At 49.2% G+C, this 25,433-nt stretch overlaps 1 protein-coding gene across 1 annotated transcript in view; it reads right to left on the reverse strand.

Moving 5' to 3' along the window:
* The window catches only part of LOC140428158 (phosphatase and actin regulator 2-like), a 220,840-nt gene that overhangs the window by 7,537 nt on the left and 187,870 nt on the right, over positions 1-25,433 (reverse strand). Inside the window, 1 exon segment of the mRNA XM_072514289.1 lies at positions 21,005-21,161. Within this exon segment, the coding sequence (XP_072370390.1) occupies positions 21,005-21,161 (157 nt within the window).

Consider the following 25,433-nt stretch of genomic DNA (forward strand, 5'->3'; position numbering starts at 1 on the left):
GCCCCCCCCCCCCCCCCCCCCCCCCCCCCCCAAAAGCCTGTCCACCATCTACAAGGCACAAGTCAGGCGTGTGATGGAATACTCCCCACTTGCCTGGATGAGTGCAGCTCCAACAACACTCAAGAAACTTGACACCATCCAGGACAAAGTAGCCCCGCTTGATTGCTCCCCCTTCCACAAACATTCAAACCCTCCACCACCGACGAACAGTGACAGCCGTGTGTACCACCTACAAGATGCATTGCAGTAACTCACCAAAGCTCCTCAGACAGCACCTTCCAAACCCACGGCCACTACCATCTAGAAGGACAAGAGCAGCAGATACCTGGAACCCCACCACCTGGAGGTTCCCCTCCAAGTCACTCACCACCCTGACTTGGAAATATATATATATTTTTTAAATGTTTTTGTTCTCCATTTTCACATTTTCCTTCAAAATTTACACCCCACCCACAGACAGTAAATGGTAACAAATACAAAATCAATCCCCTTAACAATACCAACGATCCCATCCTCCCACCACCCCAAACAACAGCCCACCTGTCAATATATACATCCAATAAAACAATCCCTCCCACGGTGGAAACGAAAAACAAAGGAGAAAAAGAAAAAGGAGTCCGGGACCGCCCATGGTCACCATTGACCTATAGAGTCCACCCCCCCCCCCCCCACAAGAGTTGTGAACACCCCCCCCCCCCTCCCCTCTCCAGCTCCTCCCGTCCACTGCCTCCTGTAAAACTCCTCCCCCCAACCGCGGTTCCTTCCCCTCAACTTCCCACCCCGGCTAGACCACTCGGACCCTGTTCTGCCAGGCTCCGATTGCCGCAGCCCCTCCCCCACCTCACTCCCGTTCACTGGCCGGCTTAAACCGGCCAGCGTGGAGGCCCCCGCCCGGGTCCCTTTCCCCCTTGCCCAGCCCTAGGAAAGCCCAGAAATCCCCTTTTAGCACACAAACCCCGCATATCCACCTACACCCCAAAGAGCCCTCATTCCGAGTGAAAGTCCCTTCACTTCCCTTGTCCAAATATATACACCATTGGCTCCTTTAGCCCATACACCCGCACACAGTGAAACAAAAAAGAAGAAAATACAGTCATGAGGTTACATCGACACATGGCCATTTCTCAATTTCTCAGTTCTGCCACAGTCCTTCTGCCTTCGCAAACTCCTCCGCTGCTTCCGCCGTTCCAAAATAAAAGTCACTGAACTCGTAAGTCACCCTCAGCTTCGCTGGATATACAATGCCGCACTGCACCTTGCTAATGTACAGTGCCCTCTTCACCCGGTTGAAGGCAGCCCGCCTCCTCGCCAGCTCCACCGTAAAGTCCTGGTATACACGTATACCAGCTCCAGCCCACTGCACCACCCCTTCTGCTTGGCCCAGCTCAGGACATTCTCCTTCACACTGTACCTACGGAAACACAGAGTTACTACCCTTGACGGCTCACTCGCCTTTGGTACAGGCCTCCACGACCGATGAGCCCGATCCAGTTCATATCGGGAGGGATCCTCCCCCTCCCCCAATAGTTTCGCCAGCATCGCGGCAAAATACTCAGTCGGCTTCGGTCCTTCAACTCCTTCGGGCAGCCCCACAATCCTCAAATTCTGTCGCCTGGATCTGTTTTCCAGGTGTTACGTTTTTCCTCGCAGATCCTTGTTAATCTCCATCACCTTCCACATCTCCTTCCCCATCGAGGTAAGTTGATCACCGTACTGCAATAACGTCTCCTCAACGTCCTTCAGCGCCTCCCCTTGCTCTCGCACCTCCGCCACTGCGCTCGCCACCGCCGTCATCACCGGGGAAATCGCCTCCTCCACCAGCGTACTCAAAACCTCCCTCATCTCCTTCCTCATTTTCTCCATGTATTTTGCAAACTGCCTTTCGAATTCCGCAGCCATCACCTTAGTTATTTCTTCAGCCGTAAGCAATGCGGCCTCCCCTGGTGCTCTAGCCTCCATTTTCCTTGGTGACCCCGTGGTGACCTTTCCACTCCCCGACGGACCTGCAGCTGTTTTTTGTACGGCCGTTGTTTTGCTCACCCTCGACATTTTCCTTCACTGTGCCTCCTCTGTGCCTTCTCCCTGTTTTTGCCGCCTCCGTGGACCCTGGGACCGGGCTTAAAGCCCCGAAAATACCGTTCGCGAACGGGAGCCCTCCATTGTGCGGCTGCCTCCCGCCAGCCGTCACCAGAAGCCCCCCACCTGACTGGGAACTATATCGGCGTTCCTTCACTGTCACTGGGGCAACATCCTGGAATTCCCTCCTTAACAGCACAGTGGGTGTACCTACACCTCAGCGACTGCAGTGGTTCAAGAAGGCAGCTCACCACCACCTTCTGAGGGCAACTAGAGATAGGCAATAAATGCTGGCCTAAGCAGCGACGCCCACATCCCGTAATTGAATAAAAATGAATGAATAAATAAAATTTTGCAACAATCCAACAGCTTCATGACACCAGCTTTTCATTTCAACTGAGTTCAAGTTCCTGCACTGCCCATTGTGGAGATTGGACTCACATTCTCTGGATTATTAGCCCCGTCCTCTGGGACACGCCACCCCCTTCAGGTACCATGTCCTGAGAGGGTGTTGGTGACCAGAGAACTACCATGGATAGGTCCATAATCAGACTTGGCAAAGTATTGCAGTTTTCTGGTACATCAGCTCATTAAAGTAACCTCGATATCACGGTCACCCAGTGAAATGTGTGATAGCGAAGAGTTTGCAGAATGACTAAAAACCAGTAGCCAATCAGGGAATGCCCTTGAATCGTGATCTGAACAGGTGTGAACAGGAAGTTCACGTTTCAGTCTGTGGAACGCCACGTTTTGAGCTAAAATTGAACACGCTCAAAGGAGCAGAAACAGGTTTCGTGACAAGGTTTTGCAAGTGTTGGTGGCATCCATAATACATCAACGTCAGGTTTACCCAAACATACGTAAATGTGCCAAGTCTGGCAACCTGTCACCGAGATGCGCACCCTGCGCGAACCATGCAGACAATGTCATTGGGAGTCAGGGAGAAGCTGTGCACACCATACACACTGATAGGAGAGCACGTCATAATTGTTCAAATTAGCTCCCAACAATAAATCACTGTACTGACAGAAAGTTGTCAATTAAGTTTAAGATCAATTAATTGTTAATTAATTTATTTATAAAGGAAGCTAAATAAGCACAGGAGGGGAAAAGAAACCAAGGAACAGATCGGGTGAGATTTGGTCGAGTGGGAGGAGGCTAATGTGTTTAAACACTCGTGTAGAGTAATTGGACCAAATGGCCTGTTGAAAGGTTATATAGAACTATCAGGGATATGAAAATGACACTCTACACACCATTATGACAAATAGAATCTACTTCAAGAAGAATGTTCCTGGTGTCCTGTAACATAGATGGTTGACTGCAGCTTTAACTGGAGCATGTGGTACGAGTGCCCAGCAAGTCCGAATCTGATGTCCTACTGCTCCATCAAGACCATACCTGGGTAGTGTGAGCTGTAGATTCTACACTTGCTATGTTGTCCCAATACCTGACTCCACAGCGATCTTCTGATGCCACTGCATATTGGGGACCATTGTAACTTCTAGCAATAGTGTAAATCAAACAAGATGAGATTGTCCACACATCTTACACCTGGACAGAGTCATCGCCCTGTTACATTATTGCCAAAAGTTAGAGCAAACCCCGTGATCGTGATCCTGAAGGATTTTGACAGGGTGGAATGTGGAGAGGATGTTTCCCCTCTTTTAGGAAAATCTATAACTAGGGCTCACTGTTTAAAAATAAGGGGAAATCTGAGGCAGAGTGAGGTGAAATTCTTTTCACTCAGAGGGTCGTGAGTCTCTGGAACTCTCTTCCTGAAAAGGGACGAACTGAGATGAGGAGGAACTACTCCTCGCAGAGGATCGTGAATTTGTGGAATTTGTTGCCCCCATAGTGCGGTGGAATCTGAGTCGTTAAATGGTTTCAAGAAAGAGGTTGGTATATTTCTGATTTAAAAAAAACAGGTTAAAGGGATATGGGGGGCAGTCAGGGAGGTGGATTCGAGACCAGGAAGAGAGCATTGATCTGATTGAATTGCGGAGCAGGCTCGAAGGGCTGCATTGCCGACTTCTGTTCCTAATTCCTATGTTCCTGAAAGGTGGTGAAAGCAGAGTCTTTGAATATACTTAAGGCAGAGGTGGATAGATTCTTGGTAAATGAGGAGGTGATAGGTTATCGGGAGCAGGCGGGATGCGGATTAGAGATTGCTATCAGATCAGCCATGATCTTGTTAAATGGTGGTATAGGCCCGAGGGGCTGAATGGACTCCTCCTGCTCCTTGTCTGTGTGTTGATGGATACCGACACCACTGGAACTGTAGCGGTTCAAGAGGGAAACTCACCACCACCTCCTGAAGGGCAATTAGGGATGGGTAACAAATGCTGGCCTGGTGACAACACCCACATTAATGTTGTTGAGAGAGAAGAGGCAAGAAGCTGGCCCACGTGCCTCCTTCACCCGAGATGAATGGATGGTCGATGAACATTGCAGGGGTGGGCAGGTGGGAGTGGGCAGTGGTAGGGGGAGGGATGGTGCTGGGCAGCCGACTGTAGGGTGCTCAGTTTCTATTAAACTGTTCCGTTCACCCCGGAGGACGGATTAAGGGAGATGAGAGCCAGGATTTTACCAGCTCCCAGGAGGCAAGCTGGGACACGATGGGGCTGGTAAAAGTGTGGGGGAGCGGGTCGACTCTTCAATGGAGCCAGGTAGTTCCCCAGCGGTGGGACCAGATGTGCAGAGACTGTCCGACCCAAGGACGTGGGCAGCCGATTGCCAGAATTAAAGGCCCTATTGAGGGGCCATTTTGCGGTGCTGTTGGCATTTTGTCAATGACGAGGTGAGGCCTAGCCAAGTGGGGATATTGATGGAGCCTGCCCGTGGCAGCCCGAGCTGGTGGGACGAGTGATCATACAAAGAACAACAAAGAACAAAGAAATGTACAGCACAGGAACAGGCCCTTCGGCCCTCCAAGCCCGTGCCGACCATACTGCCCGACTAAACTACAATCTTCTACACTTCCTGGGTCCGTATCCTTCTATTCCCATCCTATTCATAGATTTGTCAAGATGCCCCTTAAATGTCCCTATCGTCCCTGCCTCCACTACCTCCTCCGGTAGTGAGTTCCAGGCACCCACTACCCTCTGCGTAAAAAACTTGCCTCGTACATCTCCTCTAAACTTTGCCCCTCTCACCTTAAACCTATGCCCCCTAGTAATTGACCCCTCTACCCTGGGGAAAAGCCTCTGACTATCCACTCTGTCTATGCCCCTCATAATTTTGTATACCTCTATCAGGTCGCCCCTCAACCTCCTTCGTTCCAGTGAGAACAAACCAAATTTATTCAATCGCTCCTCATAGCTTATGCCCTCCATACCAGGCAACATTCTGGTAAATCTCTTCTGCACCCTCTCTAAAGCCTCCACATCCTTCTGGTAGTGTGGCGACCAGAATTGAACACTATACTCCAAGTGTGGCCTAACTAAGGTTCTATACAGCTGCAACATGACTTGCCAATTCTTATACTCAATGCCCCGGCCAATGAAGGCAAGCATGCCGTATGCCTTCTTGACTACCTTCTCCACCTGTGTAGACCCTTTCAGTGATCTGTGGACCTGTACTCCTAGATCTCTTTGACTTTCAATACTCTTGAGGGTTCTACCATTCACTGTATATTCCCTACCTGCATTAGCCCTTCCAAAATGCATTACCTCACATTTGTCCAGGTTAAACTCCATCTGCCATCTCTCCGCCCAAGTCTCCAGACAATCTAAATCCTAAAAATCCGATCATGCTGGACGGCTCAAAGATGTGTCAGTGAGGAGGAGAGCCGGCCCCTGCGACTCCAATGCTCACCCCGGGGGGGGGGGGGGGGGGGGGGGGGTTCACCTCTGACCCTTGACCCCTGTATTTTTTATTTTAAAACTTTCTTGGCTCACCTGCCTGCATGAGAAACATGCTCTTCTCGCCAGTGAGACTGCCGAAGTTTCAGAGTTATTCGCCCTCTGCTTGGACGGACAGTGTTGAGAGCCCTTCACCAGACAGCCAGCTGACAGACAGCCTGTCAGGACGCCGCTGGTGCTAACATTCAGGCTGAAGGGCCAGGAAGAAGCGCCGGGAGAAGATTGCGACTCTCACCTTTATCGAGGGGCCACAGAACGATATTGAAGCTTGAAATACAACAACAATGTCATTGATATGGCACCACGACGGAGTGAAATCGGTGAAGGCATTTCCCAAAATGAATCCGACACTAAGCCACATAAGGCGGTGTTAGGAGAGGTGACCCAACGCTCAGTCGAGGGATGAATGTGCTGAGAGAGACGGTGAGCTTTCAGCAGGAAATCACAGAGCTTCAAGCCTCAACAAAAGATAAAGACAAAAGCTGCCCAATGTCGGAGTGATTCAATTCAGAGATGCTGCCCCTGCCCGGGACCCCCCCCCCGCCCCCCCCCACACACAACCTGTGAAAAAGATGTATCCATTCCAAAGTAAACTTTTGGCTCATTCATCCCCTCCTTCTTCCCTCTTAATGTCCTCTCCTGAAGGTAGGTGCAGACGGTTTTGAAAGCGAACACCAATGAATCATTGCTCTGCATTTACACAGCCTCTTACATCTTACTGAAACGATGCCGTTACTGCTCAAAAGGTCACTGGCAGATGAAAACATGTGAGCTGAAGGGCTAATGACTGTGACCTCATTGTTCCGCACTTATCTGGAACTGAGAATTGCTTGTAGATATTTCTGCGGGAAGCAGTCAGTGAGGACAGAGAACTGAACCAAGACATGAAGTCAAAATGCGACGGCAGAAACCTTTCCCACATTCTGTTCTGAACCTCCCACAGAGTGAGTGGGTCGATAACCTTCCGTCACTCCCTACACCTTTCGGATATTGCTCCCAGTCAACTACGGAAAGGTAAATGTTCTGTCTCATGGCATCCTGCTTCTGTCTCTCCTTCATAGGTCGATAGGGCGCAGGACGAGGCCATTTAGCACTGTTGCTTCACAGCACCAGGGTCCCAGGTTCGATTCCCGGCTTGGGTCACTGTCTGTGCGGAGTCTGCACGTTCTCCCCGTGTCTGCGTGGGTTTCCTCCGGGTGCTCCGGTTTCCTCCCACAAAGTGCCGAAAGACGTGCTGTTAGGTCATTTGGACATTCTGAATTCTCCCTCCGTGTCCCCGAACAGGCGCCGGAATGTGGCGACTAGGGGATGTTCACAGTAACTTCATTGCACTGTTAATGCAAGCCTACTTGTGGCAATAAACATTATTACTATTATTAAAAGAGTTATCCAACTCACTCATTACCACTGCATACTAATTGGCATTTCCTACGGGAGTGTCCACCCGCCAAAACTATTTTGCCTGACGAGCTCTTGGGGGTGCCCTGAGGTCATGGAGGGAGCTATATAAATGCACATCTTTTCCTGCCTGCCAATCAGAATCAGGCATAGCCAATATGATCAGGTGCCAATGATGTCCACTGATCCCGAGGTATTTTGATTGAAGCGTGACCCACAGGGGCAGAGCTAGACTAAGACGTGCCCCCAAACATACACCTCATAAACAATCCCCAAGAGTTTCGGAAGGCACCAATAAACCTTTTTTTCCATAATGTTTTATTGTCACCAGTAGGCTTCCATTAACACTGCAATGAAGTTACTGTGGAAAGCCCTTGTTGCCACATTCCGGCCCCGGTTCGGGTATCAGGGAGCCCCTCAGCCTCCATCTCTCTAGAGAGAACAATCCCAGTTTATTCAATCTCTCCTCATAGTTAATACTCTCCATACCAGGCAATATCCTGGTAAACCTTTTCTGCACTCTCTCCAAAGCCTTCACGTCCTCCTGGACACAATATTCCAAATGTGGCCTAACCAGCGTTCTATATAATTGTAACATAATTTTCGAGCTTTTATACTGTGGTGAACCACTGTATTAGGGGATGTAAGGTAGGACCTGCACTACAGGTTCGCCGCTAGCTCCTGCCGGCTGGCTCCGCCCACGGAGAACTGTATAAATATGCATGACCTCCAGTGCCCTGCCATTTCGCCAGCTGCAGCAGGAGGCCACGCATCTGACTGTAATAAAGCCACAGTTGTCCCCAACTTTAGTCTTTGTGCAATTTATCGTGCATCAATTTATTACAGTCAGATTTCCCACAGAATGGATATCAGAATTAAGCCCGATCGCCTGCAGCTGGATCCGCACTCGCCCGACGCCAGGAAAGACTTTACTCACTGGCTGGCATGTTTTGAGGCCTACATCAAGGCTATGGACCCCGAGCCAACGGAGGCTCAGAAGATAAACGTCCTGTACTCCAGACTGAGCTCCAGCGTGTTCCCGTTGATCCAAGACGCCACGAATTACACAAAAGCAATGGAACTCCTTAAAAGAACACTACGCGCAGAAGGCGAACACGCTCTTCGCCAGGCATGTACTCGCTACCCGCTCGCAACTACCGGGTGAGTCCATCGAAGACTTCTGGCAGGCCCTAATTCCACTCGTCCGGGACTGTGACTGTCAGGCCGTTACGGCCGCCGAACACGCAAATCTCCTCATGCGCGATGCCTTCGTGACGGGGATTGCGTCGGACTGCATCCGAGAACGATTACTGGAAGGGGCCACGCTCGAACTGGCGGAGACGAAAACCTTGGCGCTCTCCATGACGGTCGCATCCTGTAACGTACAATCGTACCTCTCCCGCCGCGCTGCCCACCCTTCTACTCCTTCCTACACCTCTGGGACCCCGCCGACGACCTCCTCAGCCGGGGCCCTGCTTCCCAATACGCCTGCGGCGCACGCCTATCCACGCACCCTGGGGGTCCCCGCAGCTACTTCTGCCGTCAGCAGAAGCACCCCCGCCAAAACTGCCAAAACTGCCGAGCCCGCACTGCAGTTTGTAAAGCCTGCAGTAAGAAGGGCCATTTCGCGGCGGTGTGCCAGGCCCGAGCAGTCGCTGTGATCGCGCCCACTATCGCCCCCTCCCCCACGCCAGACGCACAATGAGAGCCGCCATCTTCTCCTCCCGGGTCCATGTGCGACCAATGGGCACCGCCATCTTGTCCCCCTTCGGCCACGTGCGCCCCATGGGCGCCGCCATCTTGTCCCAACCCCACAATGTGCGCACCATGGGCACCATGTGGGTCCCCCACAGGGTCTCCGGACATCCCGACATCGGAAAAGCACACGCTCGCCACCCGAAGCATCCGATGGCTACCCACAGCTCACTTCAATGACGCTGGACCAATCTCGTCCGCACAACCTGGCCACCGCGTCGATGATGGTTAAAATTAACGGCCACGTGACCTCATGCCTGCTGGACTCCGGGAGCACCGAAAGCTTCATTCACCCAGATACGGTAAGGCGCTGCTCCCTCGCGGTCCACCCTGCCAATCAAAGGATCTCCCTAGCCTCCGGATCCCACTCCGTCCCGATCCGAGGCTTTTGTACAGTCACCCTCATGGTCCAGGGCGTAGAATTTAGTAACGTCCGCCTCTATGTCCTTCCTAATCTCTGCGCTGCACTCCTGTTGGGCCTGGACTTCCAGTGCAACCTCCAGAGCCTCACCCTCAAATTCAGCGGGCCCTTACCCCCCCTTACCGTTTGTGGCATCGCGACCCTCAAGGTCGATCCCCCTCCCTTTTTGCCAATCTAACTGTGGATTGCAAGCCCGTTGCCACTAGGAGCAGACGGTACAGCACCCAGGACAAGACCTTCATCAGGTCCGAAGTCCAGCGGCTGCTTAAGGAGGGTATTATCGAGGCCAGCAACAGCCCCTGGAGAGCCCTAGTGGTAGTGGTTAAAACTGAGGAGAAACACAGGATGGTCGTGGACTACAGCCAGACCATCAATCGGTACACGCAGCTCGACGCGTACCCCCTCCCACACATATCTGATATGGTCAATCAGATTGCGCAGTACCGGGTCTTCTCAACAATTGACCTGAAATCCGCCTACCACCAGCTCCCCATCCGGAAGACGGATCGGCCATACACTGCCTTCGAGGCGGACGGTCGCCTCTACCACTTCCTTAGGGTCCCTTTCGGTGTCACAAATGGGGTCTCGGTCTTCCAAAGAGAGATGGACCGAATGGTCGACCAGTGCGGTTTGCGGGCCACCTTTCCGTTCTTAGATAATGTCACCATCTGCGGCCATGACCAACAGGACCACGATGCCAACCTCGATAAATTCCTCCGCACTGCCACTCTTCTCAACCTGACCTACAACAAGGAGAAGTGTGTGTTCAGCACGACCCGGTTAGCCATTCTCGGCTATATAGTCCAAAACGGACTTCTCGGGCCCGACCCCGACCGTATGCGCCCCCTCATGGAACTTCCCCTCCCCCACTACCCCAAGGCCCTCTAACGCTGCCTGGGGTTCTTTTCCTACTACGCTCAGTGGGTCCCAAACTATGCGGACAAGGCTCGCCCACTCATTCAGTCCACCCAATTCCCCCTCGCGGCCGAGGCACAACATGCTTTTGCTCGCATCAGAGCAGACACCGCCAAGGCCGGGGTGCGCGCAGTGGATGAGTCACTGCCTTTCCAAGTAGAAAGCGACGCTTCAGACGTCGCCCTTGCCGCCACTCTAAACCAGGCAGGCAGACCCGTGGCATTCTTTTCCCGCACCCTTCATGCCACGGAAATTCGACACTCATCAGTTGAAAAGGAGGCCCAAGCTATCGTTGAAGCGGTGCGGCATTGGAGGCATTGCCTGGCCGGTAAGAGATTCACTCTCCTTACGGACCAATGGTCGATAGCCTTCATGTTCAATAACACACAGCGGGGCAAGATCAAAAATGATAAAATCTTGCGGTGAAGAATCGAGCTCGCCACCTATAATTACGAGATCTTGTATCGCCCCAGTAAACTCAACGAGCCCCCAGACGCCCTCTCCCGAGGTACATGTGCCAGCGTACAAGTGGACCAACTCCGGGCCCTACACGACAGCCTTTGTCACCCGGGGGTCACTCGATTGTACCATCTGGTCAAAGCTCACAATCTGCCCTACTCAGTCGAGGAAGTGAGGACAGTCACCAGGGACTGCCAGGTCTGTGCGGAGTGCAAGCTGCACTTCTACCGGCCAGACCGTGCGTGCCTGGTGAAGGCTTCCCACCCCTTTGAACGCCTCAGCATGGATTTCAAAGGGCCCCTCCCCTCCGCCGACCGTAACACGTACATTCTCAGTGTGGTCGATGAGTACTCCAGATTCCTCTTCGCTATCCCATGTCCCGATATGACATCTGCCACCGTCATCAAGGCCCTCAGCACCATCTTCGCTCTGTTCGGTTTCCCCGCCTACATCCACAGTGACAGGGGATCCTCATTCATGAGCGATGAGCTGCGTCAGTTCCTGCTCAGCAGAGGTATCGCCTCCAGCACGACGACCAGCTGCAACCCCCGGGGAAACGGGCAAGTAGAACGGGAGAATGGGACGGTTTGGAGGGCCGTCCAGCTGGCCCTATGGTCCAGGAACCTCCCAGCCTCTCGCTGGCAGGAGGTCCTCCCTGACGCTCTGCACTCCATCCGGTCACTATTGTGCACCGCCACTAATAACACACCTCACAAATGTGTTTTTACCTTCCCCAGGAAGTCCACATCCGGTGTGTCACTCCCGACTTGGCTCGCTGCTCCAGGACCGGTCCTTCTCCGTAGGCACGTCCGACTCCACAAGGCGGACCCCTTGGTGGACAGGGTTCACCTGCTCCACGCCAACCCTCAATATGCCAACGTGGAGTTACCCGACGGCCGCCAAGATATTGTCTCACTCAGGGACCTGGCACCGTCAGGTTCCACACATACACCCCCCCCCACCAATGCGCCCCCCCCCCCCCCCCACCTCCCACCGCGCCGCCAATATTGACCCCACCAGACCACCCCCCACTCCTCCCCTTTTCCGCACAAGAGGACAAAGAGGACTTCTGCACGCTCTCGGAGGTCCCCGATGGCCAGCACCAGCACCGCCACCACCGCCATCTGTGCCACCTCCACCATCGCCAGCACCGACTTCGCCGCCACCGTTACGCCGCTCCCAATGAAGCACCAAAGCACCGGACGGGCTGAACCTTTGACGGACTCCGGACCATCAACATGGACTTTTCTTTCCCTACCACTGTACGTGTTTCACGTATAGTTTCACGTCACCCCCGCCGGACTCATTTTTAACAGGGGGTGAATGTGGTGAACCACTGTTTTCGGAGATGTAAGGTAGGACCTGCACTACAGGTTCACCGGTAGCTCCTGCCGGCTGGCTCCGCCCATGGAGAACTGTATAAATATGCATGACCTCCAGTGCCCTGCCATTTCGCCAGCTGCAGCAGGAGGCCACGCATCTGACTGTAGTAAAGCCACAGTTGTACCCAACTTTAGTTTTGTGCAATTGATTGTGCATCATATACTCAATACCCCGTCCTATGAAGGCAAGCATGCCATATGCTTTCTTGGCCACCATTTCACCTGTTCTGTCACCTTTAAGGATCTGTGGACCTGCACGCCCAGATCTCTGTGTCTCTATGCTCCTGATGGTTCTGCCATTTATTTTATAGCTCCCACCTGAATTGGATCTACCAAAATGCATCACCTCGCATTTGACCGGGTTAAATTCCATCTGCCATTTCTCTGCCCAATTTTGCAGCCTATCCATATACTATTGTATTCTCTGACAATCTTCATCACTATCTGTAACTCCTGCAATCTTAGTTTCATCCACAAACCTGCTAATCAGACCCGCTACATTTTCTTCCAAGTCATTTATATACATTACAAAAAGCAGTGGGCCCAGTACTGATCCCTGCGGAACACCACTAATTACAGATCTCCATTCGGAAAAACACCCTTCCACAGCTACCCTCTGTCTTCTATGGCCTAGCCGGTCTGGATCCATCCAGCTAGTTTACTCCTGACCCCATGTGATTTAATCTTTTGCACCAGCCTGCCATGAGGGACCTTATCAAATGCTTTACTCAAGTCCTGGTAGACAACATCCACAGCCCTTCCCTCGTCAATCATTTTTGTCACCTCCTCAAAAAACTTAATTAAATTAGTGAGACATGACAAAATCATGTTGTCTGTCGCTAATAAGACCATTCACTTTCAAATGTGCATAGATCCTATCTCTGAGAATCTTTTCCAACAATTTCACTATCACTGGCGTCAAGCTCACTGGCCTATAATTACCCAGATTATCCTTGCAACCCTTCTTAAATAACGGTACAACATTGGCTATCCTCTGGGAACTCACCTGAGGCCAATGAGGACACAAAGATTTCGTAAAGAGCGTAACAGACGTTGAAAGATGCCCTCGTATGAACGGGATATGGCGCTCGATTCATCGATCGACAGTTCCAACGTGCCACAGCAAAAAAACGCACTGACCTCCTCAGAAGACAAACATTGGACACAACCGACAGAATACCCTTCGTTGTACAGTACTTTCCAGGAGCGGAGAAACTACGACATCTTCTTCACAGCCTTCAACACGTCATCGATGAAGATGAACATCTTGCCAAGGTCATCCCCACACCCCCACTACGTGCCTTCAAACAACCGCGCAACCTCAAACAAACCATTGTTTGCAGCAAACTACCCAGTCTTCAGAACAGTGACCACGACACCACACAACCCTGCCATGGCAATCTCTGCAAGACGTGCCAGATCATCTACATGGATACCACCATTACACGTGAGAACACCACCCACCAGGTACACGGTACATACTTGTGCGACTCGGCCAATGTTGTCTACCTCATATGCCGCAGGAAAGGATGTCCCGAAGCGTGGTACATTGGCGAGACCATGCAGACGCTGCGACAACGAATGAACGGACATCGCGCGACAATCACCAGGCAGGAATGTTCCCTTCCAGTCGGGGAACACTTCAGCAGTCAAGGGCATTCAGCCTCTGATCTCCGGGTAAGCGTTCTCCAAGGCGGCCTTCAGGACGCGCGACAACGCAGAATCGCCGAGCAGAAACCTATAGCCAAGTTCCGCACACATGAGTGCGGCCTCAACCGGGACCTGGGATTCATGTCGCTTTACATTCATCCCCCACCATCTGGCCTGTGAAATCCTACCAACTTTCCTGGCTTGACACAATTCACACCTCTTTAACCTGGGGGTTACCCCATCTCTGGATCTGTAAAGATTTAATCACCTGCTAATGCTCGTATTCCAAGCATTGTCTGGCATCTTTGAATCTGTCTATATATATGTTTCTGGAACATACCTCTTCATCCGCCCAAGGAAGGAGCAGCGCTCCGAAAGCTAGTGACATCGAAACAAACCTGTTGGACTTTAACCTGGTGTTGTAAGACTTCTTACAAAGATTTCTGTTAGAGGCCCAGCGATTTCATCTCTTGTCTCCCTCAGTAATCTGGGATAGATTCCAACTGACCCTGGGGATTTGTCGACCTGAATGCTTTTCAACACACCTAACACTTCCTCCCTCGTAATAACGACCTGATCTAAAGTGTTTACACATCCCTCTGGGACACCACCAATCATCGTGTCCCTCTTCGTTGTGAATACCGATGCAAAATACTCATTAAGAACCTCACCTACTTCCTGGTTCGACACATAAATTCCCTCCTTTGTCCTTGAGTGGACCAACTCTTTCTCCGGCTACCCTCTTGTTCCTAATATTCCCGTGAAGCATAAACACCAGTAGAGACCAGTTGAGCTTAATGGGCAGTGTTACATTCGATATAAACTCCTCAAAGACCTTGTCAGGGTAACAGGGGATGGTGAACAAAACATACCTTAACAGTGTCACCCACATCCCAAAAGATCATAAATCAACCCACAGCACCTTGGAATGTTGAGGTATCATGCTGAAATCCAAGTGGCTGATGAGGGTTCCCTCGGTCCAAACCATCTGCTTCCCTGTGGTATTACAACTGTGACTCCACCTCAAAAAGTACTTGACGTCCTGAGATCATCAAAGGCGTGACAGAAAGGTAAGCTCTCTTTCTATGTTACTCAGAGAAGATGCCAGCATTGAGCCAGAGGGAAATGATTGGACAATAGGTGAGATATGTCTGTGGCCACAGTGAGCTGTTTGCAGGGTCAGCCTCAATATTCTTGGATTGGGGAAGATGGGAATGATCAAATTGTGACCTGTTCCTGCTACTTAGCAACCCCTGATCCAAGTACACATCAACTGAGGGCAAGGTTGGATTGGATGTGATTCCTCTGTAGTCGAATAGCCGGTCATCATGCACTGTTCAGACTCACTGAATTAAAAAAATATATAATTTTAACAGGATGTGAGGGCCACTGGCCAGACCACCAATTATTGCCCGTCCCTAGTTGCCCTTGAGAATGTGGTGGTCAGCTGCCTTCTTGAACTGCTGCAGTCGCTGAGGTGTAGGTACACCCACTGTGCTGTTAGGGAGGGAGTTCCAGGATGGTGTCCCAGTGACAGTGAAGGAACGGTGATAGATTTCCAAGTCAGGGTGGTGAGCGACTTGGAGGGGAACCTCCAGGTGTTGGGGTTCCCAGGTATCTGCGGCTCTTGGCCTTCTAGATGGTAGTGGTCGTGGGTTTGGAAGGTGAGTTCCTGCAGTGCATCTTGTAGATGGTACACACGGCTGCCACTGTGTTTCAGGGGTTGAGGGAGTGAATTAAGCGGACTGTTTTGTCCTGGATGGTGTCGAGCTTCTTGAGGGATGATGGTTAGATTTCCTCTTGTTGGAGATGATCATTGCGTGGCGCTTATGTGGTGCGAATGACACAAAGGTTGGTGGAATTGCGGATAGCGATGAGGACTGTCAGAGGATACAGCAGGATTTAGATTGTTTGGAGACTTGGCGGAGAGATGGCAGATGGAATTTAATCCGGACAAATGTGAGGTAATGCATTTTGGAAGGTCTAATACAGGTAGGGAATATACAGTGAATGGTAGAAAACTCAAGAGTATTGACAGTCAGAGAGATCTAGGAGTACAGGTACACAGGTCACTGAAAGGGCCAACACAGGTGGAGAAGGTAGTCAAGAAGGCATACGGCATGCTTGCCTTCACTGGCCGGGGCATTGAGTATAAGAATTAGCAAGTCATGTTGCAGCTGTTAGGCCACACTTGGAGTATAGTGTTCAATTCTGGTCGCCACAGTACCAGAAGGATGTGGAGGCTTTAGAGAGGGTGCAGAAGAGATTTACCAGGATGTTGCCTGGTATGGAGGGCATTAGCTATGATGAGAGGTTGAATAAACTCGGTTTGTTCTCACTGGAACGACGGAGGTTGAGGGGCGACCTGATAGAGGTCTACAAAATTATGAGGGGCATAGACAGAGTGGATAGTCAGAGGCCTTTTCCCAGGGTAGAGGGGTCAATTACTAGGGGGCATAGGTTTAAGGTACGAGGGGCAAGGTTTAGACGAGATGTACGAGGCAAGTCTTTTACGCAGAGGGTAGTGGGTGCCTGGAACTCGCTGCCGGAGGAGCTGGTGGAAGCAGGGATGATAGTGACGTTTAAGGGTCATCTTGACAAATACATGAATAGGATGGGAATAGAGGGATACGGACTCCGGAAGTGTAGAAGATTTTAGTTTAGTCGGGCAGCATAGTCGGCACAGGCTTGGAGGGCCGAAGGGCCTGTTCCTGTGCTGTACATTTCTTTGTTCTTTTTGTTCTTTGAATGTAATTTGCCACTTATCAGCCCAAGCCTGGATATTGTCCAGTCTTGCTGTATTTGGACATGGACTGCTTCATTCTCTGAGTAGTCAGGAATGGTGCTGAACATTGTACAGTCATCCGCCAAACATCCCCACTTCTGACCTTATGGTGGAAGGCAGGTCATTGATGAAGCAGCTGAAGATGGTTGGGGCCTAGGACACTACCCTGGGGAACTCCTGTAGTGATGTCCTGGAGCTGAGATGATTAACCTCCAACCACCACAACCTTCTTCCTTTGTGCCAGGTATGATTCTAACCAGCGGAGAGTTTCCCCCCTGATTCCCACTGACTCCAGTTTAGCTCGGGATCCTTGATTTCAGACTCGGTCAAATGCTGCCTTGATGTCAAGGGCAGTCACTCTCACCTCACCTCTAGCACTCAACTCTTTGGCCATGTTTGCAGGTGACTCCAGGAAGGAGATCATACTTTCAGGATAGGAAATAGTTCGAGGAGAGGAGATGAGAGGATTGAGGGGAGAGGAAGGTCCGAGAGGGCGGGGAAGACTAAGAGGAGGGGGAGAGGTAAGTGGAGGAGAGGGGAGTGGAGAGTGATGAAGATTAGGGGAAAGGGGAGGTGAACGGTTGGGGGAGGAGGGAGGAGTTGGCACAAGGAGATGGGGAAGTTTGGCGGAGGAGAGAGCTGAGGGGAGGCAGGGGGTGTGGAGAGGAGAGAGGGGTGGAGAGGAGGGTTAGGGTTAGTACTAGGGTTAGGAAGGAAGGGAGAGGGGAGAGGCATCAAAATCCTTCCTCTGAATTTGGATCCCCTCTGCACAGTGTAGTTGCAGCCTCTGGATTTCCATTTCTCCTGCTCTCTGGGCTGAAGGAGAAGGGCTATACTGGGTCCCTGTGGAAAGCGTACAGGCCCTCAAAGGGTTAACAGTGAAATAGACCATAGAATTTACAGTGCAGAAGGAGGCCATTCAGCCCATCGAGTCTGCACCGGCTCTTGGAAAGAGCACCCTACCCAAGGTCAACACCTCCACCCTATCCCCCTAACCCAGTAACACCACCCAACACTAAGGGCAATTTTGGACACTAAGGGCAATTTATCATGGCCAATCCACCTAACCTGCACATCTTTGGACTGTGGGAGGAAACCGGAGCACCCGGAGGAAACCCACGCACACACGGGGAGGACGTGCAGACTCCGCACAGACAGTGACCCAAGCCGGAATCGAACCTGGGACCCTGGAGCTGTGAAGCAATTGTGCTATCCACAAGGCTACCGTGCTGCCCACTCCTACCCCAAGGACCCATTTCAAAATTATCAGTGCACCGGATATTGAGAGAGCTCAGTGAGATTAAACAGCAAACAGCCTGGGAAAAGACAAAATGCTGTGCTGAGGTCAGGTGTCTTTACACCGCCAGGGGCTGCCTGTCGACTAGAACTACTTCATTAAATTCGAATCTGGAGCCTTTACACCGCTGAGTGTTCAGGACATTTTTAGCTCTCCCCCCCAGTGGGAAATCAAGGAGTTTGCGGTATTGCTTCTTGTCCTATTGCTGAATTCAATGGATTCTATCCCATCACTTTCCCAGCTGGGAAGGATGGCTTGGAATAATTTCCTACATTTCTGAGTCAAATGGGTTTTGTGTTCTGTGGATGCAAATGCAAATTATAGCCAGTCCTTAACTCAGTGCTTGTTCAGAGACACATTACACTGTGTGTGGGAAAGAGGGATTAAAGACTGTTGGGGGAGGAGGGAGGGGGGAGGGGGAGAGAGAGAGAGAGCGAGAGACTATTGATAGTGGCTAGTTCCGCAGCCTGTGATTTCTGATAGGGTTTCCATCACCAGAGAGAGAGGGAGGGAGGGAGGGAAATAGGGAGGGAGGGGAAGAGGAAGGGAAGGAGAGAGGATGGAGAAGGAGCGAGGGGACAGGGATGCAGAGAGAGAGAGAGAGAAAGAGGGATGCAAAGAGATTTTTTAAAAAAGAAAGAGAGAAAATGAGGGAAGGGTGAAGAGAGAGAGAGGAGGGACGGATGGAGAGAGAGGGAGGAGTAATGGCGAGAGAGGAAGGGAGAGATGGATCGATGAAGAGAGGGAGAAGAAGGAGTAGCGGAAAGAGAGAAAGAGAAACAGAAAGGAGGAAGGAAGGAGGGGTTGTGAAAGAGAGAGAGAGATGGGGAGGAAGGAGAGGAAAAACAAGAGGATGATCAATTTTGATAATGAAGCTCCATGTTGGTCACCCCGTGACCCTTGCCAGATCTCGGTTGATACTGTGTGAAGACAGCAAGGAGGCGATGTCTCCGAATTCATTTATTTTTTCCTCAGTCATTACCTTCGTCTGTTTGCACTTGATTCAGAGACACTCAGGCACTCAGCAACGCATTCACCAGGCACCCCTCTGCACTTCAATCCCCACACACACACACACACTGTGTCACTCGTTCAGACACACGTAAGCAGACACCCACGCACACACATACAAATTCCCACCCACTCCCTGCCTTACTCTGATTGCAGGTTTTACAGAATAAATAAAGCGAGCGATTGGCTCGAAGGATAAAACTGCCGGACTTCACTCGGCTGCTCCATTTTGCTTATTTAAAATTTTTTTTAAAAATTAAAAACAAAAGTGATGAAACGCAAGTTCGGATTATCTGAATCATCGCAATCAAAGGGAGTGTGATGAAGCTGTCTGTGGAGATGGATAACAGGAAGCCGGCCTCTAAAAGGATGTCAAGTGATGTGGAGCTGCCACAGTCATCATGTGAAAGCAGATCTGCTACTGTCTTTTTTACAATTGACTCTCTCATTTATGAATATTAACACAATACCCCCCACCCCCAGCCTAACTGTCACCAAAACTATTACACCTTGGAGGCTGCGAATCATTGTCATCACTTGACATTTTAAGTCGGTTAGCACCTTGTTAAAGCACAGTCACACAAAAGGTGTCAGGTTCTTTTGGGTAACACTCTCCCTTCTGAGTCAGAGGTTTGTGGGTTCAAATCTCCACTCTGGAGACTGGAGCACGCTCTGCCAGCGAGGCTCGGGGAAGTGTGGTATTGGGAGAGCTGCTGCCTTTCAGAGAGACGGTAGACTGAGACCCCAGCTGCCCAGTCAGGTGGACAGGAACAATGCCACCTGCTTCAATAAAAGTGGGCGAGGCCAGACAAAGATGGCCGACGGTAGCATGGTGGTTAGCACAATTTCTTCACAGCTCCAGGGTCCCAGGTTCGATTCTGGCTTGGGTCACTGTCTGCGCGGAGTCTGCACATCCTCCCCGTGTATGCGTGGGTTTCCTCCGGGTGCTCCGGTTTCCTCCCACATTCCAAAGACGTGCAGGTTAGGTGGATTGGCCGTGATAAATTGCCCCTAGTGTCCAAAATTGGCCTTAGTGTTGGGTGGTGTTACTGGATTATGGGGATAGGGTGGAGATGTTGACCTTGGATAGGGTGCTCTTTCCAAGAGCCGGTGCCGACTCGATGGGCCGAATGGCCTCCTTCTGCACGGTAAATTCTATGATAATCTATGACTGATTCCTGAAGGATGCTTGTGAGCCAGTTAGGCTTTTACAAAATTCTTCATTGAAGTGGATTTCACAAGTTACCAGGAGAGACTTATGTCGGGAAAATGGCCAAACGAGTAAACCAGGGCCCAGGCTGATGTCCTGGGGTAACAGGTTCAAATCCCACCGCGGCAGCTGGGGGAATTTAAATTTCAATAATTAATAAATTCAATTAATTAAGTAAAATCTGGGGCGGCACGGTGGCGCAGTGGTTAGCACTACTGTCTCACGGCACTGAGGACCCGGGTTCACTGTGGGTCACTGTCCGTGTGGAGTTTGCACATTCTCCCCGTGTTTGCGTGGGTCTCACCCCCACAACCCAAAGATGTGCAGGCGAGGTGGATTGGCCACGCTAAATTGCCCCTGAATTGGCAACAAATTGGGTACTCTAAATTTATTTATTTTTAAAATGGTGCATGGAACTACCATTGATTCACTGGAAGGAAATCTGCCACCCTGACCTGATCTGGCCTAAATGCGACTCCAGAGTCACAACTATGTGGTTGGCTCTTAACTGCCCTCTGAAATGGCCCAGCAAGCCACTCAGCTCAAGGGCAATTAGCGATGGGCAACAAATGCTGGTCATGGGATAGGGCCAGGGGCACTGGTGTCCCATGAAATAATGGGAAAAAAGGACAAGATAGGATTTGAACTGACAATCTCTGGGTTACTGAGCTGTGTTTTTCTTTTATAATTAGATTTATTCAACCTGAAACCCGTTTCCAACATTTTGATCATTCCTGTGATGGGACAACCCAGAGGTGGGGACCTTTGGTGTCTTGGCTTACCTGATGAGTTTGGTTCCAATTTGCTGCCGCAACTCCATTCGCTCCTCGTCTGATTTGCGGGGGAGGATGTTCTTCTCCTCCAGCTCCAGTTTCGTTGGTCGGTTGCGGAGTTTAATGGCGAGCGTGTCTCTCCGCCGTATTTTGTTGGCGAGAGCACCTGGCGAGGAAGGCACAAGTTTGGGGTTACCGAGAATCACAGCTTTTGAGAGGAGTGTAAGAACACAAAGAGCCATGACTGTTGTCATGTGAGAGCACCTTTAAGAAATGGGCGTTTATAAATGGGTGTGCATATAAATATCTGTGGTGAGAATACCTTTAAGAAATGGGTGTTTATTACTGCAGTGATGTTAGAGAGTGGGTGGAACTGGGCTGTCTGTCAGCTTTTTACTTTTGTTTTAGGCTGTTTGCTGCAGGGTGTGTTTTAGTTTCATTTTCAGAGCTGGATAGCTGCAGTCACATCCAGAAGGTGTATTAGTCTCTCTCTGCAATCTAAAAACTGTAAATCGATCCTGGTGATTTAAAACTAATATCAGTAGTGATTTTAACCTGATGTGCTTCTGGTAAATGGTTTTTAAAGTCTTATGGATGTTAAAAGGAAAGCTTAAAGGATTACTTAGTGTTGTATTCTTTGGGGGTTGTACTTGAATTAATGGTTGCTAAGATGTTCACTGTATGTTTTTAAAAAAGTTAACTTGAGTTCATAGAATAAACATTGTTTTGCTTTAAAAAAAACGTTTCCATTTCTGCTCCACCACACCTGTAGAGTGGGCCGTGTGCTCCCCATACCACAATCTATTAAAAGTTGTGGGTCAGGTGAACTCCATGATACACTTTGGTGTTCTCTAAACCCTGGCCCATACAAATTGGGGGCTCGTCCTGGATAAAAGTCTATCTATTGGATTGGCTTAGTGAACTTAAAGACAGTGAGGGGTGAGCATATTGTGGTTGCTTTTCAGGTGTGGTATTTCAGTTTAAGTAGGGAGTGTGTTGTGGACAATGGCTCTTTCAGAGGCTCAGAAGTTTTTGGGGGTGGAGACGGTCAGACGCAGTACCTTACAGACAGAGACTAAAAGCAGACTGTTAGATTTGGCAAAAACATTGCAGTTAACATTACCTGACAAAATACAAAAAGATGAGGGAATTAAGGCGGTGGCTAAGCATTTAAAGTTGCCTGAGATACAGTTTGACTCATTGGAAATGGCAAAAATTTAGTTACAAATTAAACAAATGGAACATGAGAAAGAATTATAGCAGCTTGAATACGAGAAAGAGGAAAAAGAAAGAGAGAGAGGAAAAAGAAAAGGAGAGAGAAGAAAGGAGAAAAGAAAGAATAGCCCTAGCAGAACAAAAAGAAAGAGAAAGGGAGAGACAGATCAGGGAAAAAGATAAAGAGAGAGAGTTTGAACTTCAGAAAATGGCCATGAAACATGACAGTCAGTTAAAATTGACAGACGTAAAGGGAAACGTACAGTTTGATGATAGTGATGAGGGTAGTGAGAAAGAGCGTCAAAGTCGAAGGCTTGGTGGTAATCTATTTAAATATGTCCAAGCATTGCCAAGGTTTGACAAGAAGGAGGTAGAAGCCTTTTTCATTTCATTTGAGAATGTGGCTAAACAAATGAAATGGCCACAGGACATGTGGGTATTACTGATTCAAACAAAGCTGGTAGGTAGAGCTAATGAAGTGTTTGCATCACTACCGGAGGAGGTATCTGGGACGTATGAGGAGGTGAAAAAATCCATCTTAGGTGCATATGAACTAGTGCCTGAAGCTCACAGACAAAGGTTTAGAAATTTAAGGAAAGAATTTGGTCAAACATACATGGAGTTTGAAAGGCTCAAACAGAGTAATTTTGATAGGTGGATAAGGGCTTTGAAAATAAACCAAACATATGAAGCTCTCAGAGAAATTATACTTTTGGAGTAGTTTAAAAATTCAATTCCTGATGTAGTGAGAACTCATGTGGAAGAACAGAGGGTTAAAACTGCGAGGTTAGCAACAGAAATGGCAGATGATTATGAATTAGTTCATAAATCGAAGCTTTCCGACATCAGTTTCAGCCGGTGAGGGATAGAAACTGGGGACCTGGGAAATATTCAAGTGGTAAAGGTAAAGGTGATCTGATGGGAGACAATAAAGAGAGTGTACCTCAGATTAAAAAATAAATCCAGGAGGGTGGAAAAGAAATGAAAAGTTTCAAATGTTTTCACTGTAATAAACTAGGCCATATAAAGTCACAGTGTTGGTGATTGATGAAAAGCACTGGGAAGGCTGATGTGGGAAAACAGGATAAGACAGTGGGGTTTGTTAAAGTGGTAAAGGAAAGCCCAAGTGAAGTGAACGAGATGCAAAAGATTGTGCAGCCTGATCAAAAGGTGATTGATAAAAAGGTGCCAGGTCTCTTTAAAGAATTTACTTGTGTGGGTAAAGTTTACCCATGGGTATCAGGAGGAGCAGGTAAAGAAGTCACAATTTTAAGAGATACGGGAGCTAGTCAATCTTTAATGCTAAGAGATGAGGAGTTATGTAATTTGGGAAGAATGTTGCCAGAAAAGGTGGTAATATGTGGAATTCGGGGTGAGAGGAATAGTGTTCCATTATATAAGGTAAGATTGGAAAGTCCAGTGAAGAGTGGTGAAGTGGTAGTAGGAGTAATGGAGAAACTATCTTGTCCTGGAATACAGTTTATCTTGGGTAATGAGCTGGATCGCAGGTGGGAGTGATGCCTACGGTGGTTGATAAGCCAGTGGAAAATCAGACCACTGAAGTGTTGAAGGACGAATATCCTGGAATTTTTCCGGATTGTGTCATAACAAGGTCGCAAAGTCACAGGTTAAGACAAGAGGAGAAATCAAAGAGTGAAAATGAAGTCGAAGTGCAATTATCAGAAACGATTTTTGATCAGATGGTTGAAAAAGAACAAGAACAGGTGGAGGATGAGGCAGATATTTTTAGTTCAGGAATATTGGCGGATTTACAACAGAAAGATATAGAAATAAAACGGATGTATCAGAAAGCATATATGGAAGAGGAATCTGAGTGTATACCAGAGTGTTATTACCATAAAAGTAATGTCTTGATGAGAAAATGGAGACCTGTACATATGCAGGCGGATGGAAAGTGGGCAGAAGTTCATCAAGTAGTTTTGCTTGTAGGGTATAGAAAGGAGGTGTTGCGAGTTGCACATGAGGTTCCAGTGGGAGGTCATTTAGGAATAAGGAAAACTCAAGCTAAAATCCAGAAACATTTTTATTGGCCTGGACTACATAACGATGTAGTTAAATTTTGTCAATCATGTCACACATGTCAAGTGATAGGGAAACCTAGCATTGCGGATAGCACAATTGCTTCACAGCTCCAGGGTCCCAGGTTCGATTCCGGCTTGGGTCACTGTCTGTGCGGAGTCTGCACATCCTCCCCGTGTGTGCGTGGGTTTCCTCCGGGTGCTCCGGTTTCCTCCCACAGTCCAAAGATGTGCAGGTTAGGTGGATTGGCCATGATAAAAATTGCCCTTAGTGTCCAAAATTGCCCTTAGTGCTGGGTGGGGTTACTGGGTTATGGGGATAGGGTGGAGGTATTAACCTTGGGTATGGTGCTCTTTCCAAGAGCCAGTGCAGACTCGATGGGCCGAATGGCCTCCTTCTGCACTGTAAATTCTATGATAATCTATGAAAAAGCAGTGATAAAACCAGTGCCCTTACTACCCATTCTAACATTTGAGGAACCTTTTACGAGGGTCCTAATTGATTGTGTAGGACCGCTTCCTAAAACAAAAAGTGGGAATCAATATCTTTTGACGATAATGGATGTGTCTACTAGGTTTCCAGAGGCCATTACAGTATGTAATATTACAGCTAAAAGGGTTGTGGATGAGTTACTTAAATTCTTTACTAGATATGGACTTGCCACAGAAATACAATCGTATCAAGGATCAAATTTTACCTCAAGGTTAAATTTGTTTAACAAAGAAGTTATGGATTGCTTAGGAACAAAACAATTTAAATCAACTGTGTACCATCCAGAATCGCAGGGAGCATTAGAAAGGTGGCATCAGACATTAAAGACAATGTTGAGGGCTTATTGTCACGATTATCCAGAGGATTGGGATAAAGGAATTCCATTCGTACTGTTTGCAATTCGGGATGCACCTAATGAGTCTACCAAATTCAGTCCTTTTGAACTAAATTTTGGTCATGAGGTAAGAGTGCCACTTAAATTGATTAAGGAAAAATTGGTGGGTGAGAAATCAGAAATTACACGATTGGATTACATGTCAAATTTTAGGGAACGATTAAATGGAGCAGGTGAATTGGCGAGACAACATTTAAATGTTGCACAAAATGTGATGAAATGAGTAGCAGACAAGAAATCCAAAGTTCATAGTTTTGCTTGTGGGGTTAAAGTTTTAGTGTTGTTACCAGTGGTAGG

The sequence above is a fragment of the Scyliorhinus torazame genome, chromosome 1 (assembly GCF_047496885.1).
Source record: "Scyliorhinus torazame isolate Kashiwa2021f chromosome 1, sScyTor2.1, whole genome shotgun sequence".
NCBI classification, from domain to species: domain Eukaryota; kingdom Metazoa; phylum Chordata; class Chondrichthyes; order Carcharhiniformes; family Scyliorhinidae; genus Scyliorhinus; species Scyliorhinus torazame.